This window comes from Gossypium arboreum, chromosome 8, assembly GCF_025698485.1.
Source record: "Gossypium arboreum isolate Shixiya-1 chromosome 8, ASM2569848v2, whole genome shotgun sequence".
Taxonomy (NCBI): domain Eukaryota; kingdom Viridiplantae; phylum Streptophyta; class Magnoliopsida; order Malvales; family Malvaceae; genus Gossypium; species Gossypium arboreum.
The window spans coordinates 134587390-134603417 of record NC_069077.1 but is presented as its reverse complement, the minus strand read 5'-3'; the positions used below and the strand labels follow the sequence as shown (position 1 = coordinate 134603417).

General features: G+C 33.4%; 2 protein-coding genes and 1 pseudogene across 5 annotated transcripts; all 3 read right to left on the bottom strand.

Moving 5' to 3' along the window:
- Window positions 1–1125: 1125 nt before the first annotated feature.
- LOC108467580 (probable linoleate 9S-lipoxygenase 5) lies at window positions 1126–5972 on the bottom strand. Of its 3 annotated transcripts, XM_053031525.1 has the most exons (10): window positions 5808–5972; window positions 5261–5481; window positions 4291–4575; window positions 3936–4179; window positions 3332–3832; window positions 3124–3209; window positions 2950–3042; window positions 2556–2842; window positions 2203–2466; window positions 1126–2107 (listed from the first exon to the last, which is right to left on the bottom strand). In XM_053031525.1, the coding sequence occupies exons 2-10, from the start codon at window positions 5381–5383 to the stop codon at window positions 1216–1218; spliced, it is 2775 nt and encodes a 924-aa protein (XP_052887485.1). In that variant the 5' UTR covers window positions 5384–5481; window positions 5808–5972; the 3' UTR covers window positions 1126–1215. The 3 variants fall into 3 exon arrangements, with proteins under 3 accessions (XP_052887485.1, XP_017623755.2, XP_052887484.1); XM_017768266.2 differs by lacking the exon at window positions 5808–5972 and having other exon boundaries at window positions 4291–4619; window positions 5261–5730; XM_053031524.1 differs by lacking the exon at window positions 5808–5972 and having other exon boundaries at window positions 5261–5730.
- Window positions 5817–11627, bottom strand: LOC108468404 (linoleate 9S-lipoxygenase 5-like; annotated as a pseudogene).
- Window positions 11628–12873: 1246 nt separating this feature from the next.
- LOC108467920 (rhodanese-like domain-containing protein 4A, chloroplastic) lies at window positions 12874–15275 on the bottom strand. Of its 2 annotated transcripts, none has more exons than XM_053018163.1 (4): window positions 14566–15275; window positions 14374–14476; window positions 13485–13688; window positions 12874–13158 (listed from the first exon to the last, which is right to left on the bottom strand). In XM_053018163.1, the coding sequence occupies exons 1-4, from the start codon at window positions 15195–15197 to the stop codon at window positions 13111–13113; spliced, it is 987 nt and encodes a 328-aa protein (XP_052874123.1). In that variant the 5' UTR covers window positions 15198–15275; the 3' UTR covers window positions 12874–13110. The 2 variants fall into 2 exon arrangements, with proteins under 2 accessions (XP_052874123.1, XP_017624228.1); XM_017768739.2 differs by having other exon boundaries at window positions 13452–13688; window positions 14566–15270.
- Window positions 15276–16028: the final 753 nt, after the last annotated feature.

Here is a 16028-nt window from a genome sequence, read left to right as displayed (position 1 = left end):
AAACTTAGATCAAGAATTGTTTTTTTATGAAAATGTGTCCTAACAAGTTTGCTTTATTTTTATATGGTATATTTGTCTGGATATCGAGAAGTTCGAAACCCTCGTTATCTAGCGATAGATTGTTGAGGCACATGCTAGGGAGGGAGTAAATTTTGTTTCCTAAAACAAAGTTATATTAATGTTATGTAATTACTTTATTTATTTATGTTATTTGAATCATGTCACTACAACCAAGTTATTAATTTTGCAATTCATGTGGATGTCATATATTGTGCCGAACGTTGTGACTGTCACTCATGTAGTGCATTAATGCACTCGTGCTGAATTTTTCAATAGTTGAGTGGTATAATGGAGATTGAGTTTTACGACAATTCAAGTGCAAATAACATGTTCCAAAACATTCCACAAAATTCTAAAAATATCCACGGAAATAAATAAAAAGAGAGGAAAAGATGCAAAGATTTAGGCATTTGAGTATTTTTATCCATGTCAAGCTTGGGCAAAAATATAAACCAGTTTTCTAGGTCAAGCCAAGTTTGAGCCTAAATTTTTTACTTGACCTAGCCTAGCTCATAGACAAATAACGAATTTAGGTTTAGGGGAGGAAATGAGTGAGATGCATGTGGCCGTTCACATTGGTGGTGGTGCCGTGTTCACGTTATGGCCTGTCAGATGGCGACATCTGGAACCCTAACGAAAACATAAACATAATGTGGGCTTGGGTCTTTGGCCTCTAATGAAAATGGACCAATAAAAGAAACAAATTATATAGACTCTTATTAAAACGATAAAAGAAACACTAATTTGGGCTTCTAACATTTAATTTGAGTTTAAAATATATTCAATTCTTTTGGACTTTTAAAAGGAAAAAGAAAAGTAGGTTTGGGCTTATTTTAAAAAATTAAAACCCAAATATAAAATTTTCATTTTAGGTTTTATGAAACAAAATTAATTTATTTCATAAAATATTTATTTAAAATAGATTACTTTGTGAAAATAAATTTATTTTATCTTAAACAAGAGCTTGATTTATTATTATTATTATTATTTAAAATTTAAGTCAAAGGAATTATTTTAATCCATTTTAAAATTTAAGTTTGGAGAAAATTAAGTGTGTACAAAATGTAACTCTTAAAATATAAAAATAATTAATTGATTAATAATTTAAAGTAATATTAGAAACAAATTGAAAAATTGGAACTACCAAAGAGAAAATTAAATGGAAATACTATTAGGGATTCCCCTTTCATTAATATCCATCTTCTCAGGTTGATGTTTCCCTTTCTCCTTAGATATTGGAGGCATGGGTTTTGATGTATCGGGGTACAAGAGCTTGTACGGAATCTTTGCATGTCCCCACCTATTCATTAAAATGTATTCTTTATTCCTCTCCTTTATATTTCGCTCTATTGCTTCAAGGTTTTCCCTAAATTCTTTGAACTTTTTCTGAATTATAGACTGATCCTCAATCAATGGCCACTCTTTTTGGGGTGATGTTTGACCCAAATAAACCTCTTCTGATGTATGTCGTGACAGAAGATCCATTACCGCAATTGCCAACTTCATTTGGAACTTATCAGGCAACATCTCCTCCACGAACTTCATGATATTCACTTCTTCATAGACTTCTTCCTCTTTTGGGAGGAATTTTCTCAATAACATGGGACGATTTGGTGGCCAACCCCCGTATCCATACTGTCCGAAGTTCACTGCTGCATGCAATCCTGAAGTGATCCATATAAGAGTTGTCAGAGCTTTTACGAGGCTTTCGAATGTATTAATGTCGTACCATCCCTCATTTCGATCTTTATGTCCTCTCGTTTTGATTTCATTCCACCATTCTTGGATTTCCTCATCTTCCTTCACATCATTGTCGTTATGGTAGAAAACATTGCAGTATTCTGTCACCCATGTTTCAATGGCGGTCCATATCTCAATTCCATCTTTTGCATAGGGATAGTCTTCTAAAACCAGCTCCACCTCAGCGTCAACCTCAAACATCGTCTGTTCTGCACCCGTCGCCGCCTTGTTGCTTGATTTGTCTCTCCCGACCTGCTCCATTGGCCCCGATACAACCTCATCTCTGACTCTGCGTTTCGCCATACCTCTGAAAATGTTATGGTCCTCATCGTTAGTTGTACAACTTGGAACATTTAAAGGAAGTGAATCCATTCAATTCTAATGGATTCAAGAATTACCAACCTTTCGAGAAGGTCTTCAGGAAGAGCCTGCTTATCAAATCTCCATTCTTTATACAAGTGAGAAGACAATTCCATGGAGTATTCACCAGTAAAAAGAAGAGTCTCCAGAATCCCTCCAGCATTAAGGAAGACGGCTCGAGCCAATGCATTTATATGCAGTGTGTCTTTGAAATGAGGATCCAATAGCCTATGGATTGGATGCATTACGCTCAACTGTCTTCTCGTCGCAATTATGAATGGCTCAACTACTGCATGTGTATGCAACCTTGATTTGGATGCATTGGCACATCAAAACAAACATATAAATTTAACAGATACGAAATTAATTGGGTTAATTTAATGATTACTACTTACCAATGGCTAACTAACTGGTGGTAAGCTGCATCGTTGGATGCAACGTGAAATTTTGCAAACTCCCATATTAAATCATTTTCTGGAACAAGGAACATGCTGCAGCCATCGTCAGAGTCTTCAGGCAAGCTTAGTTCTATTGCTACTGGTTTAATCGTTTCATACGGTCGTTCATCTGCAATTAGTATCGTTCGAGTTGCGTAAGCGCAAACACCTTTCCCGTTTATCATTTTCAGAAATTGCTCAAGGTAATGGTGATCCAAGATGAATGCGCTACTGGCTTTGATTGCCTGCCATATAGTGTTATGAATGCATCCATAAAGTAGTTAATTTGAAAGGAAAAGAAATACATATCTCTGCAAAATGATCTTGAACAATCTAGTTTTCTTTTTTATACCTCTTCTACATCAACTTCAAGAGCTTTGAGATCATTCCGGTTACCCTGGTACTTTTTCTGAAAACTTTCCATTAGAAGTGAGAACTCCTCCTTCTGCAACGTTTATAATGTTATTCCAACCTATTAAATCTTAAGGCTCAAAAATTATACATTATAAACCTAGGAAAGAGATACCTTCAAGCGCCGGATTCGAACAGGATTTGTTCCTGCAAGCATTTGGCGACCAAACTCCGTGTCCGCAAAAGAAGCGAATTTTTCCTCTTACAACAACATAAATCGTTTCAATAAACGTATCTTTAATCATATATCATGGTTATTGTGATTGCAGACCTCGTGATAAATAGAAAAACATCTATAGCAGTTATAAGTACATGTTTCCCACCTGCTATAATTGAAGGCAATTGAGCACTGGCATGTTGTCTTTTCAGAGCAAGAGTGGCAACAACTTGGTCAAGAATTTCCTTGGGTACCAATTTTTCCAGCCGCTGCTTGTCCGAATCATCCAGTTCTTCCACTTCTTTGTCTGGAAAAAAGCCTATAATGTCTTCAAAAATGTCTTGTTCCTCACTTGGATCTGACCTGCTCGGACCTCCATGAGACGATGGTAATTTTAGCTTTCTACAGAAATCTATTATGGATCGAATGAATCTAACATCTTTCTTCGATATCGCTGCCTTGGGTACAAAGAAATGTGCAACTTTGGTGACGAAGTCGGGACATTCTCCATCCCACAAGTGTGGGAGCGTTGGTTCCGGCGCAAGAAATCGAATAAGAGCCTCGACGAAGTTGTTTTTCAGCTCTTGTAGCTTTTCATCGCTCATTCGCTCATCGGGTGGAACATAAAACTGGAAGCACCTTGCTAGTCCAGACTCCCTTGAATGGTCTACTTCACATACAACCAAATATATCAAATGAAAGCAATTCAATGAAAAATAAATAATTAGACAAATTTAAATTTATTTATTCAATGGTCTATTTATGTCTACCGTGTTGGCAATTAAGGTAGCCTGTTTTCAACCGACGTGGGTATGGAAAATTAGTGGAATCACCCAATACAGGTCTATCATACAGTCGACCCTTTTTAGGATCTCCAAGATTGTTATAGACATCATAATCATAAATTCGATCCCATGGGTTCCATTCACCCTTTGGTCCTGGGGCTTGCAGTTTCTGAAGTTCTTTTTTTCTCAATTCTACTAAACCTTGTGGCGTTTTTGTCGGAAGATATAACTGTTAAAAGTACAACACTTCCAATCAGAATCAAATATTACATGCATTGAACTACATATAATTTAATTACTAAGTTATCTCAATTATAAATATGTAAGTATGGTAGCATACTTGATCAGAGAAGAAAATCCGTTTAAATCCGGTCTTGGTGATGGGGTAAACCCAAGAACCACAACAGTAATGAAACTTTCGTTCCTTGAGAATATTCGGATGGTTAATATAATGCAATGTGATGGATTTGAGGAAAAACTCATGCTTCTTATCTCTATTTTCAACAACAAAAGCTCCTGGAATTCCGAAATCTCGCGTCACCTCGAACTTCAATTTGAATTTGATCACTTTCATGGGCACCTTCATGCTTAAGACTTCATGTTTTTTCCTTTCCAGCTCTTTCCCCTTCATTACATATGTATTCTCACTTTCAATCCCTTTTCTCGTAACTACAATATATACATATATATTCATATAACTACTAATTAGAATCAAATTATTACAACATACATTTAAAAAATAGATTGATAATTAAAATATATTTAGACTTAAAAGTCAAAATAAATTGCCATTAATACGTGTGATGAGACTCACACTCAAAATCCCCAAAACTTAAATCTCAATGTTAATTCAATGATCAACCATTTCATATATTATAAATGCTTAGATTTTTTGACCATTTTTTTATACAAGTAAAGGACCCTTCAAATTAAAAATTATAAGCTATATTTTCAAAACAACTTAAAATTATATGTTTTTCAATTACGTAGTAAGAGGTATTATTTATCAGAATAATTTACGATAGGATATACTAAAACTAAAGTTTTAAGACACCAATAAAATTTGTCACATCATCAAAATTTAAGGGCATAAAATTATTATTTTACACTCATCCCTAAAGAAATTATTTTATGAACTCTTCTCCTTACATTATTCATAACATTTTAACAATTTTTTATCTCATTAACACAAAATATTAATTTTTTTACCCTTTAACTTAAAATTTAAAATCTCAACCCTAAACTTAGAATTAAATCTATATATATAGCCATGGTTGGATGTGGTATGACAATACATTGTATATACTTACTTGGATCCATGTTGTCTCGGCTGTAAAGCCGAAAAACAACAGATGATCCAGAGGCACAGAGAGAGAACCAAGGACTGCGATCGATCTCAATTTCTCCTTGGATAATGTATTTTTGAGGGTCATGGCGATGGCAACGTGCTTGTAGTAATCCACAACAACCCATGGTTTCTACCATAATTTGTTGCCTCCTTTCTCAGTTCCCAAGGCTTTTCCTTTTAATCCTGTAAAAAAGATCACCACCTGTTTGATGAATAATAGCATACAAGATATTTTAGAAAAGCTATGGAACTTAATCCGAGGTGGGGAAGGAGAGCGCAAATATATAACGCTTGCAGAAGGAGTTCATTTTTCATGGTGGCGCGACCGAATCCAAAGAGCTAGCCAGGCAGCCAGCCAGCCCAATTAGCGTGGGGAATGTTCTTGGCTTTAGTTGGGAGGTTAAGCTTTGAATCTAATACATTGCCTAGCCATTGAGTTTTCTTATTCGCCACTTTTTTACTTTAAATTAGATTCCCCCACCCTCGTGTTTTCTGCTTGCTTTCCTTACTGTTTAAAATCCTTGTTTCGTTTTACTGACTGTCTCCTTCTGTGCAGCATGCATAGATGCTTCCATTGTCAATTTCTTCACATCCATCGGCCCACAAATATTCTTTCTTTCAGCTTGTATGCTCCTGCAAACAAAAATAACCCATCTTTTCGCGTTCGAGGAAAGTGTTGAATGTTGGCCAGCAATGCAGCAGCAAGGATTTATTCATTATTGTGAATCAGTATTCTGTCACCCATGTTTCAATGGCGGTCCATAACTCAATTCCATCTTTTGCATAGGGATAGTCTTCTAACACGAGCTCCACCTCAGCGTCAACCTCAAACATCTTCTGTTCTGCACCTGTCGCCGCCTTGTTGCTTGATTTGTCTCTCTCGACCTGCTCCATTGGCCCCGATACAACCTCATCTCTGACTCTTGGTTTCGCCATACCTCTGAAAATGTTATGGTCCTCATCGTTAGTTGTACAATTTGGAACATTTAAAGGAAGTGAGTCCATTCAATTCTAATGGATTCAAGAACTACCAACCTTTCCAGAAGGTCTACAGGAAGGGCCTGCTTATCAAATCTCCATTCTTTATACAAGTGAGAAGACAATTCCATGGAGTATTCACTAAAAGAAGAGTCTCCAGAATCCCTCCAGCATTAAGGAAGATGGCTCGACCCAATGATTTTATATGCAGTGTGTCTTTGAAATGAGGATCCAATAGCCTATGGATTGGATGAATTACGCTCAACTGTCTCCTTCTGGCAATTATGAATGGCTCAACTACAGCACGTGTCTGCAACCTTTGATTTGGATGCTAATCATGACACGTATAAGTGTGGGTTTCTAATCACGACACGTTAGCAGCATCCTTTATTTTTTTTGGGGGTGTGGGGGGGTTGGAGCTGGGTGGGAAAGAAAGAGAGAAAAAAAGCATAATTATTTATCAATTTCTTATACTTTTCCAAATTTTAAAATTTAGTCCCTTTACTTTTACTTTTAATAATTTAGTCCTTTTATTAGAATGTAGTCCATCTACTTTTGTATTTAATAAATAAAGGTTAATTGACAACATTATTAATCGATATCTATAAAATTTATTTAATCTATACATAATTTGTTTGCAACTAAAGAAACATTAAAATAGTTATTTTGTAAACTTATTTACAGTTTCATTTAATATCTAAATATAACCCATTTAAGGAGTTTTTTTTTTTTACATTTTGCTTTAGATAGTGTATTTAAAATATTGTTATAAATTATCTAGCTAAACAAGCTTTGATCGGAACAAATAATTTACAAGTATTCGATGTTCCTCATCCAATGACACACACTTTAATGAAATTGGACAAGAATAATAATTTTTTCATTTTCAGAATAATTTGTTTGATATTTCTTATTTTCACCAAAAGAAAAGATAATTTTTGTCATAAACATGCCTCGGCAATCATTTTAACATATTTATTAACCGTAAATTATTACCATAAACTTAATCTTCATAATAAAAAAGTTAATATCAAATAAATTATGGAAGAAATTATAAATCCCCATCCGTAAGCGGTGAATTTAAGTTTAAAATACAATTATGACTATAACTGAAATTTTTTTGGTGAATAAAACATCATTACAAAAAATTCCTTCGGTATTACAAAAAATTAAGTGCCGCCATTATTACTAACAGACATCTTAGTCAAACAATCAGCCTTTTTGTTATAAATTCTGGAAACATGTTGAATAGATCATTGTAATAAATTAACCAATTATGAATTAATTATTTTGACCAAAGCAGAATTTGACACTTTAATAGTATTCTCTTGTATAACTTGTACCGCCTCTACATTGTCTGAAAAGATAAATATTTTGTCAAACCATGTAACAACCGTTTTCAGTGAAATCAGAACGGTAGTTTTAGGATCACAAATTCGAAGTCTAAATAAAATTTATTTTAATATTATTTTATGGTCTATAGTATTATAGAAATATCGTATGAAAATTTCGTTAAGAAATTTTACCGTTTACATGCCTAGCTTGATAAAAAGGACCAAATTGTATAAAGTGCAAAAGTTGAATTCTAGTAGCTAAAGGTATCAAATAGCTATGGAATTTAAAATTGGAGTCCTTATATGGAATAAACCATTTAGAGGAGTTAGTAGATAAAGATGATTATTCATCATTGGAATTTAGTAAATTATTAAGGTTAATTTTGGAAAGTAAATGATAAAATGATGATAAATAAATAAAATAAAACAAATTTTCATCATCTTTTCTAAAATAAAACATGGAAACCCTAGCCATGGAAGCTTGAAGATAGACAAGTTTATTTTGCTTAATTAGGTGAGTATTATTGTCCCATTTTTAATGATTTTTATGTTTCCGAGATTGTAATAACTTAATCTAGCTATCTCGAGGATTAATTTGCAAAACCGTTAAAGTATTAGGGTTTTTCCATGGATGGGTATAGTTGAATTTTAAAGTTTTATGGTAGAAAATGAAAGGTTGTTGTTAGATAAACAACATTTGTAAAGAGAATTTTGATGAAATTATGATTTAGGGACTAAATTGAAAAGATGATAAATTCATGGAAAAATTTTGAATTTTATGAAATTCATGGGCTGCCATTGATATGTATGAAAATCGATTAGGCTTGAAATAAGAATTAAATTGTATGAATTTCATTTTCTGAGCCTAGGGACAAAATTGTAATTAACTAAAAGTATAGGGGAAAAATAGTAATTTTACCAAAAAAGTGTATTGGATTGAATTGAATATGAATTATATTGAATTAAGTTAAATTTATTCGTATAGATCCGGATAGACCTAGTATGAAATTAGATTGAGGAAAAGAAAAAGTATCATATTAGTATCTTACAAATCTACGTATACTTGTCGAGGTAAGTTTGCGTAACTAAATTGTACATTTATATGTTTTAAATTGAATATTGTTATGTGTGTGAAATGGGTAATTGCCTTGTAAAATACTGATCACATATCTGATAATTTTCGAGTCCCGTTTAAACATTAGAAATTCGATAGATACAAATGACAATCCATTAGGGTTCTCGGATTGGTTGTGATCCTGCATGTGTTGTGGACACACCACAGCTCTTATGAGCTTCCTGATACTTTGCTCTCATGAGCTTCCCAATATTTGGCTCTCATGAGCTTCCCGATTAATGGCTCTCTTGAGCTTCCTGATAAATGGCTCGTATGAGCTTCCCGATATACAGCTCACATGAGCTTCCTATTATATGGCTCAAAAGAGGTTCTCGTTTACATGCTCGTATGAGCACATATGTTTATGAATTGACGAATTACTGTTTTGTACACCTCGTGTGTACTACCCTTGTATCCAACGATGTTTAAATGGTTCAATGGGCAAAGTTTTGATATGAAACAATATGAGTTCAAAATGAACAATTGCGAGTATATACTTGAATTACATGGAAATAAGATTACATGATATATTGAAATATGAGATGGATGATACCTATATGTGAATCTTGCCTAGTGATTATGTACATCCATGTGTATTGGTTATTGAAAGTGTTACATGGCTAACATGTTGAGGATATGTGTTTAGGCTTTTGGCCAAATTGGTTTGGTTATATTAGCAAACTTACCTTAAATGTGATTAAATGATAAGTTAATTTCCATGTTATATGAGCTTACTAAGCATTAAGTGCTTACTCTGTTTTATTTTTCATGTTTTATAGTAATTCGGAAGCTCGAATTGGTTGGAAGTTGGTTGGAGCTACCTCACACTATCCATCAGCCTATTTCGGTATATATGGTAAATTAATTCTAGTTATAATGGCATGTATAGGTTAGTTTAACCAATGTTGGCAAGTAGTTGTTTTATTGATAGTAGCCATTTGAATGGCTTGTGATGGATATATTTTGATGTGCTTATAAGTGACCTTACCATGTTTGATATGTGTTTGAAATGGTTGAATGATGAAAATCTTATAGGTATATTGATGGTTGGTTTGAATTGGTATATTTGGTAAAATATGCATATATGTGTATTTGGTCAATTAGGTAAGTTTGAATACTTGGATTTATGTGATGATATCTAATGTATAAGACTTGAGTTTGGCTTGTTTTAAGAGTCTTGTTATGGCTGATTACTGTGCAAAAATGTTGAGTTAGATTGATGCCAAATTGGGTGAGAAATATGGCTAGAAAAAAATGGGTTATTTCGTCCACACGGGCAGAGACACGGGAGTGTGTCTCAACCATGTGTGACACACCGCCATGTGTCCCCTGTATCTTTTAAATTGCAAAATAGAATGCTCACACAGCCTAGCACACGGGTGTGTGATTTGGCTGTGTGACCCAAGTTAGAAAGCTCGTAAGTTCGGACACGGGTTGGGACACGGTCGTCTGTCCCAATTTCGAATGTCCACACGGCCTGAGATACGAGCGTGTCTCTTGACTGTGTGAGACATACGGCCTGACCACATGGGTGTGTGTCCCCTACACCTTTGAAAATTTTTTATGTTTTCTAAAAAATTTTCTGAGTACCTAGTTTAGTCCCGACTTATTTCTAATATGTATTTTGGGCCACGAGGGCTCATATAAGGGACAATATAATTGATTTTAATTGATTTCTGATATGAACGTTTAATGATATGAGATGTCTGTTATTTGATCTGTAAATTTTGGTAATGCTCCGTAACCCTGTTCTGGCGACGGATATAGGCTAAGGGTAAAATAGCAATTACCAAGCCTTCCAAGATGCCCCATAGTTCAGCATCTAAAGCGGAACAAATGTCCACCAACCAGTTAAACCCAAGAATCCAACTGGCATATCTGTCACGAATTATTCCCCTGATCGAAGCAATATCAGAATCTTCTTTTACTGCTACATCTGAGTATAATTGAATCCAATTTGCAAATATGTGTTGAACTTAAACTGGAACTTGCCTAGTGAGAACATTTACCTTGCATGCAGTGATATAGTATTTAGCCCAATTGTATGATTTATTAATTTTTTTATAATTATTGTTAATGAATTAAACCCCACAGAAAACAACCAAAACATAATGCAAAATAAAGTTGGTTTGATATAAAAATATGAGTATATTAAATTGTATATTAATGCCCTCACCAGTCAAAAGATTATTATAGAATATGGCTCCAAACGTTGACACTTATTTCATAAAGAAAAAAAAAACATTGATGGACTAGTTGTGATTGTAAAATAATAAAATAGCAATAATATCTAAAGGTATTAATTATTTGGATTAATTGATGTTATTATAAAATAGAGAATTAAATTATGTTAAATTAAAATATAAAGATTAAATATTAAATGTGATCATAATAAAATTAAAATTACAATTTTACCATTATCTTATAATACTAAGAAAAGAAAAAAAATAAGTGAGTCCAAATATTTAATACCGTGAAAATTTTGGTAATATTTTTTTAAAATCACTCAAAAGTTTTAAGAGAGTAGTTAGCGTCATTAACTATTTAAATTAACTAATATATTATAAAATATAAAGATTAAATTATATTAAAAATTAAAATATAAAAATTAAATCTTAAATTTAAGCATAATAAAAAATCAAAATCATGTTTGAGATTTTTTTTTTATATCGAAAAATAAATGAGTGGGGGCCTTCCATTGGTAGATAAGTACATGGATTCTCTTGATAAGCTTTGAAGCACATATGAACTGCCTTGTTAACTTGCTTGTCATTAAATTTTACTTGTTTCAACACGTCTTTTTGTTAAGTATCTTCCATACTCTTATTAGATTCATTAAGCTTGAACACTGCACATGCTAAGTTACAATACTTGTGCAAATTGTCTGTGGCCTCTTGAGACATATCTTATTCAGACACGTACTCAAATTTAAGTAAATATAGATTAGGATAGTCATTTGCCAAGATTCTCTCAGTCAACTCGAAATTCTTCGGATAATAGTCTTTTTAACTCCTTTTGCAGGTAGGAAGTGGTGAGATAGTGAGAGGACCCCCAAGTTCATCAAGAGAATTTTGCTCAAGCAACATCATGAAGATGTTGATTTTTGAAAATATTATATGGTAAGGTCGTAAATAGTTGGCTTTTCATAGAATGAATGATAGTAGGTCCTTGAGTGAATTTGATATTTTGCCTCACTGTGAATCCATCATCATCGAAGATACAAGAGTAAGGGTGTATTCGATCGAGTTGAGTCGAATCGAGTTAAAAAATTTCGAGTTAGTCGAGTTGATAAATCTTATTTTACCAACTAAACTCAATTTGAATTTTTTTCAAATCGAATCAAGTAAAAAAATTTCAACTCAAGTTAACGAATCCTATTATTTATACTCAATGTTGCGTTTACATGGACCAGTTATTTAACTAGTAGATGGCGTACAAGATTATTTAACTACATAAACAATATAATGGTTTTGTCTTTTAACTTAATGGATAAACATTTATCAAAATAACGTAATTTTACCTTTTAACTTAATAGTTTTGACTTTAAACTTTAGAAAAGGTAAACATTTATCAAAACGAAATAATTTTGTCTTTTCTTATTCGAATTTTTGGATAACTCGAGTTGTGTACTTCATATTCAAGTTAAACCAAAAATTTTGATTGTTTATTCAAATTGATCCGAATAACTCGAACTATTTAATTTAAAAATTAAAATTTTTATCGAATTTTTCGAATCGAATCAGATTTTACTCACTCCTACACAAGAGTAAAGCCATGGAAGATATGATATTACATGCAGGACAACTTCATTGTCACATATGTGAATCTTGTTGCTTTCAATATTTGCATCCCTAATTGAATTGCACTAACTTGATTGAAAAATTACAAAAATACTATTTTTATATACAAAGCAACAATACTTGTATGAAGTTATTTTTGTCTTTTCATGTTTTTAATAAAACAAGACTATAATTGGATTAAAACTTTTAACTTTACCATTCGATTCACAACTTCATTTGGTTATAATATAATTTTTTTTATAAATATATTTTGTTACATTAATTTGTTTTCACCTGTGACATAATTTACACCTATATCTATTAATCTATCTATCATGGAAATAAACATGTAAAACTTGCATGGATGGAATTTTATATGAAAAGTAACTTGGCTCTATTGTGTTTAACTCTGATCCTCAAATTGTATTTATTTGACATGGTATAACATAAAATTGAGAATGTTTCTTTAAGAAACATAGAACTTAAATTATATGGGTAATTACAAAAATGAAAAGTATGCTTTCCAAAAGTGGAATGATCTTCAGCAATGGATAATGATGAGTGCATGTGACCACTGGCAGAGATACTCACAGACAGCTTATCATTCTCATGGTTTTGATGGAGTTGGTGAAGATGGTGGCTTCAGATCCGGGTACTACATAGAAAAGAAGGTGAGTTTCAGTAAAATTCATTCATGTAATGTAAAGGATTTAACATGTAAATTAGTCTTTGAATTGGACCTCAAATGAAAATGTTCATTTCTTTTCTATGTATTCAAGGGATTGTTAAAATGTCATATCGCATTAGGGTAAGGAGAAGTGAATAGGTGAGTGTCCGACATGAATATGTTCATATTTTTAAAAGTTCTTCCCGTACTCGTATTCGAATATGCAAAGAAAAATAAAGATTCGGAGCAACATAATGTATAAGAAAAGAGAGAAGTCATACATTAGGGTAAGGAGAAGAGGAGTGGGAACCAACTTTTGCATGTGGCATAGATTCAGTAAGTTCATGATCCATGGTTTGACTTTCTAATATGGGAGCATTTGTAGAAGGGGAACCCTCTTTCTTATTCTCAACTTGATCAACTGCTCCGTTTACTCCGAACCCTCTAGAAATTTTGACCTTCTTCTTCTTCTTACTTGTAATATGTACAGAAGGTGGCAAAAGGGTCTCCTGTATTGCCTGCATGAAACCAAAAAACCATAACACATGCAATCCATATTCTATCATGTTAACCTAACACAAAGGTGAGTGTCCAAATACGGTTACATGTAAACGCAGATATTTTAGTAAAAAATAAGAGTTCAGGTAACATATATACGTATACATATTTAAAGTATAAATGAGATATAAACTAAAGGAACCTATGTTGCTGGCTTCATTTTTTCTAAGTATTTGTGACCATCACATATCTGAATATACTCTCGTGTTGAACACATACTCATACTTGACACTCGTACACGACTCTAAGGAACAATTGGTCAATTTTAGACATGAGAATGAAGGCAAACAAAGAAAGCAATAAAAGGAATGAGATTTTAAATCCAAAGTACTTCAGTCTATCAACAAAAAACCTCATATTCAGGTGATGTTTTGTTTCAAGTTCTCTATTAGCCAAAGGTCAATACTAATCTAATTAGATCAATTGCTAAATCTACCAAAAAAGATACAAGAATAAAACAAACATGTACTCAAAAACATGATTTAGAAAGAAGGAAAATTGCTTAAAAGAAACCAAACTAGAAACATAAAAATGAAACTGAATTACAGTCCTCAGAAGTACAAAATGTATTCAAAACAGAGCTTTACTAAAAAGAATCCATGAACTCTTTGATTCAGCCATTTACTAAGAAACAAACAGACTTACCAGCCATCCTTTCTTGCCCATGACTCCATCCCTGATTGCATAAGCCTCCTTAAACCCCTTCTTATACAATAACTCAGCTGCTTTCAAGGAATTCCCATCAAAACTGCCTTACACAATAAGAGGAAACAACTATGCAGTTATGAAATGGTTCTATAACAAACAAAGCAATTAAAGTAAATCCCAAAAGCTTACTTGTCAAGAACACAAATAACAGTATTTGCAGGGTTTGGAAACTTCTCCAGGACTTTCTTCACGAACCCATCTTCATTTTCAGCAGTAAACTGAAGTTGAACCGTGTCCTTGTTGAGGAAACTCAAATTTGGGGAGGCCAAAGAAGCCAGAGTCTTGTTCTTTCTAATATCCAAAAGCTGTGCACTTGGGTCATCACGAAGTTTCCTAAATGCATCAATGGCGGGTATGAACTTACATTTACTCAAGTACTGTTTAGTTAAAGGCACAACAACAAGCCAAATGAAAGTGCATCCAGCAACAAAAAATGGATTCTTGTTAAAAAACTCATCAACCGAGACCAACACTGCTTCAAGGTTTACTTTGCCAGGCTCGGGAGAGGATATAACTGTGTCAGCGACGGCAAGACAACGGAAAGAAGTAAAGAGGTTAAATAAGGTAAAAGAAACATGGGTTTTGGCTACAGTTTGTAAAATAGGGGAGTTTTGAAGGATCGAGAGAGGGTTGTGAGAGGGTAGTTTAATGGTGGGAGATTTGGGTTGTCGAGAAATAGAGTTTGAAGAAATTGATTTGAGGGTTTTGGAGTGATTTTGGAAGGGTGGAGAAGATGAAAGGATGATGGAAAAGGACTCCATTAATGACTGTCGAGGAAAAAACACAAGAGAGTAAAGATGATAAGAGTGGAAATGATTGGGCTGACAGGGAATCTAGCTGGCATGGTTTTGGTTTCACCAAATTCTATTGAAGGCTTAATACAGATCTGCTGTGTTTGAGCCTTAATTTCTTTCCAAGGCCCAAATGGAACTTGATAATTTTGGTAACATTATAATAAAGCTTTTTTACACAATTAAACTAAAAAAATAAATATTTATAAAAATGACCCAACCTGAAAAAAAATTATGACGGAAATAATCTAAAAGCTGGAGTGTCGAGCGGTGCCAGCAACCAACTCAATCAACCTGCAATCATTACCCGCTGATTGGATCGAGGTTTAAAAATAATTTTTTTGGTGCCGACTTTGCAATGGCCGACACTCGTATGCGTATTTCTATATACCTTTTGAAAGATACGAATATTTTTCGGTTAAAAAATTTTTTTATTAAGTGCCAACGTCCACGTGGCTGGCACTACCTAAAGAAATTGAAAAAAAAAATTAGTAATTTTTTGTGTCGGCACTGTGGTGGGAGGCAACTGTGTCAGAAAAAAAAATTGGTCTCATGTTTCCCATGGCCAGGACCCAGGTAAAAAAATTAATTTCTTTTTTTTCGGCCTTCCCCATCTCGGCACCTAAGGATTTTGTTAGATTTTTTTTTTTTTGTGCCAGCCATCCCTATGCCGACACTAGTGTTTAAAAAAAATTTGGTCCCAATTTTTTCTTTACTAGCACCAATAGGCTATATATATCTATCTTAACAGGAAGGGAGAAAAAAATTATTGAGATTACCCTGATGAAGAGAAAAAATGAA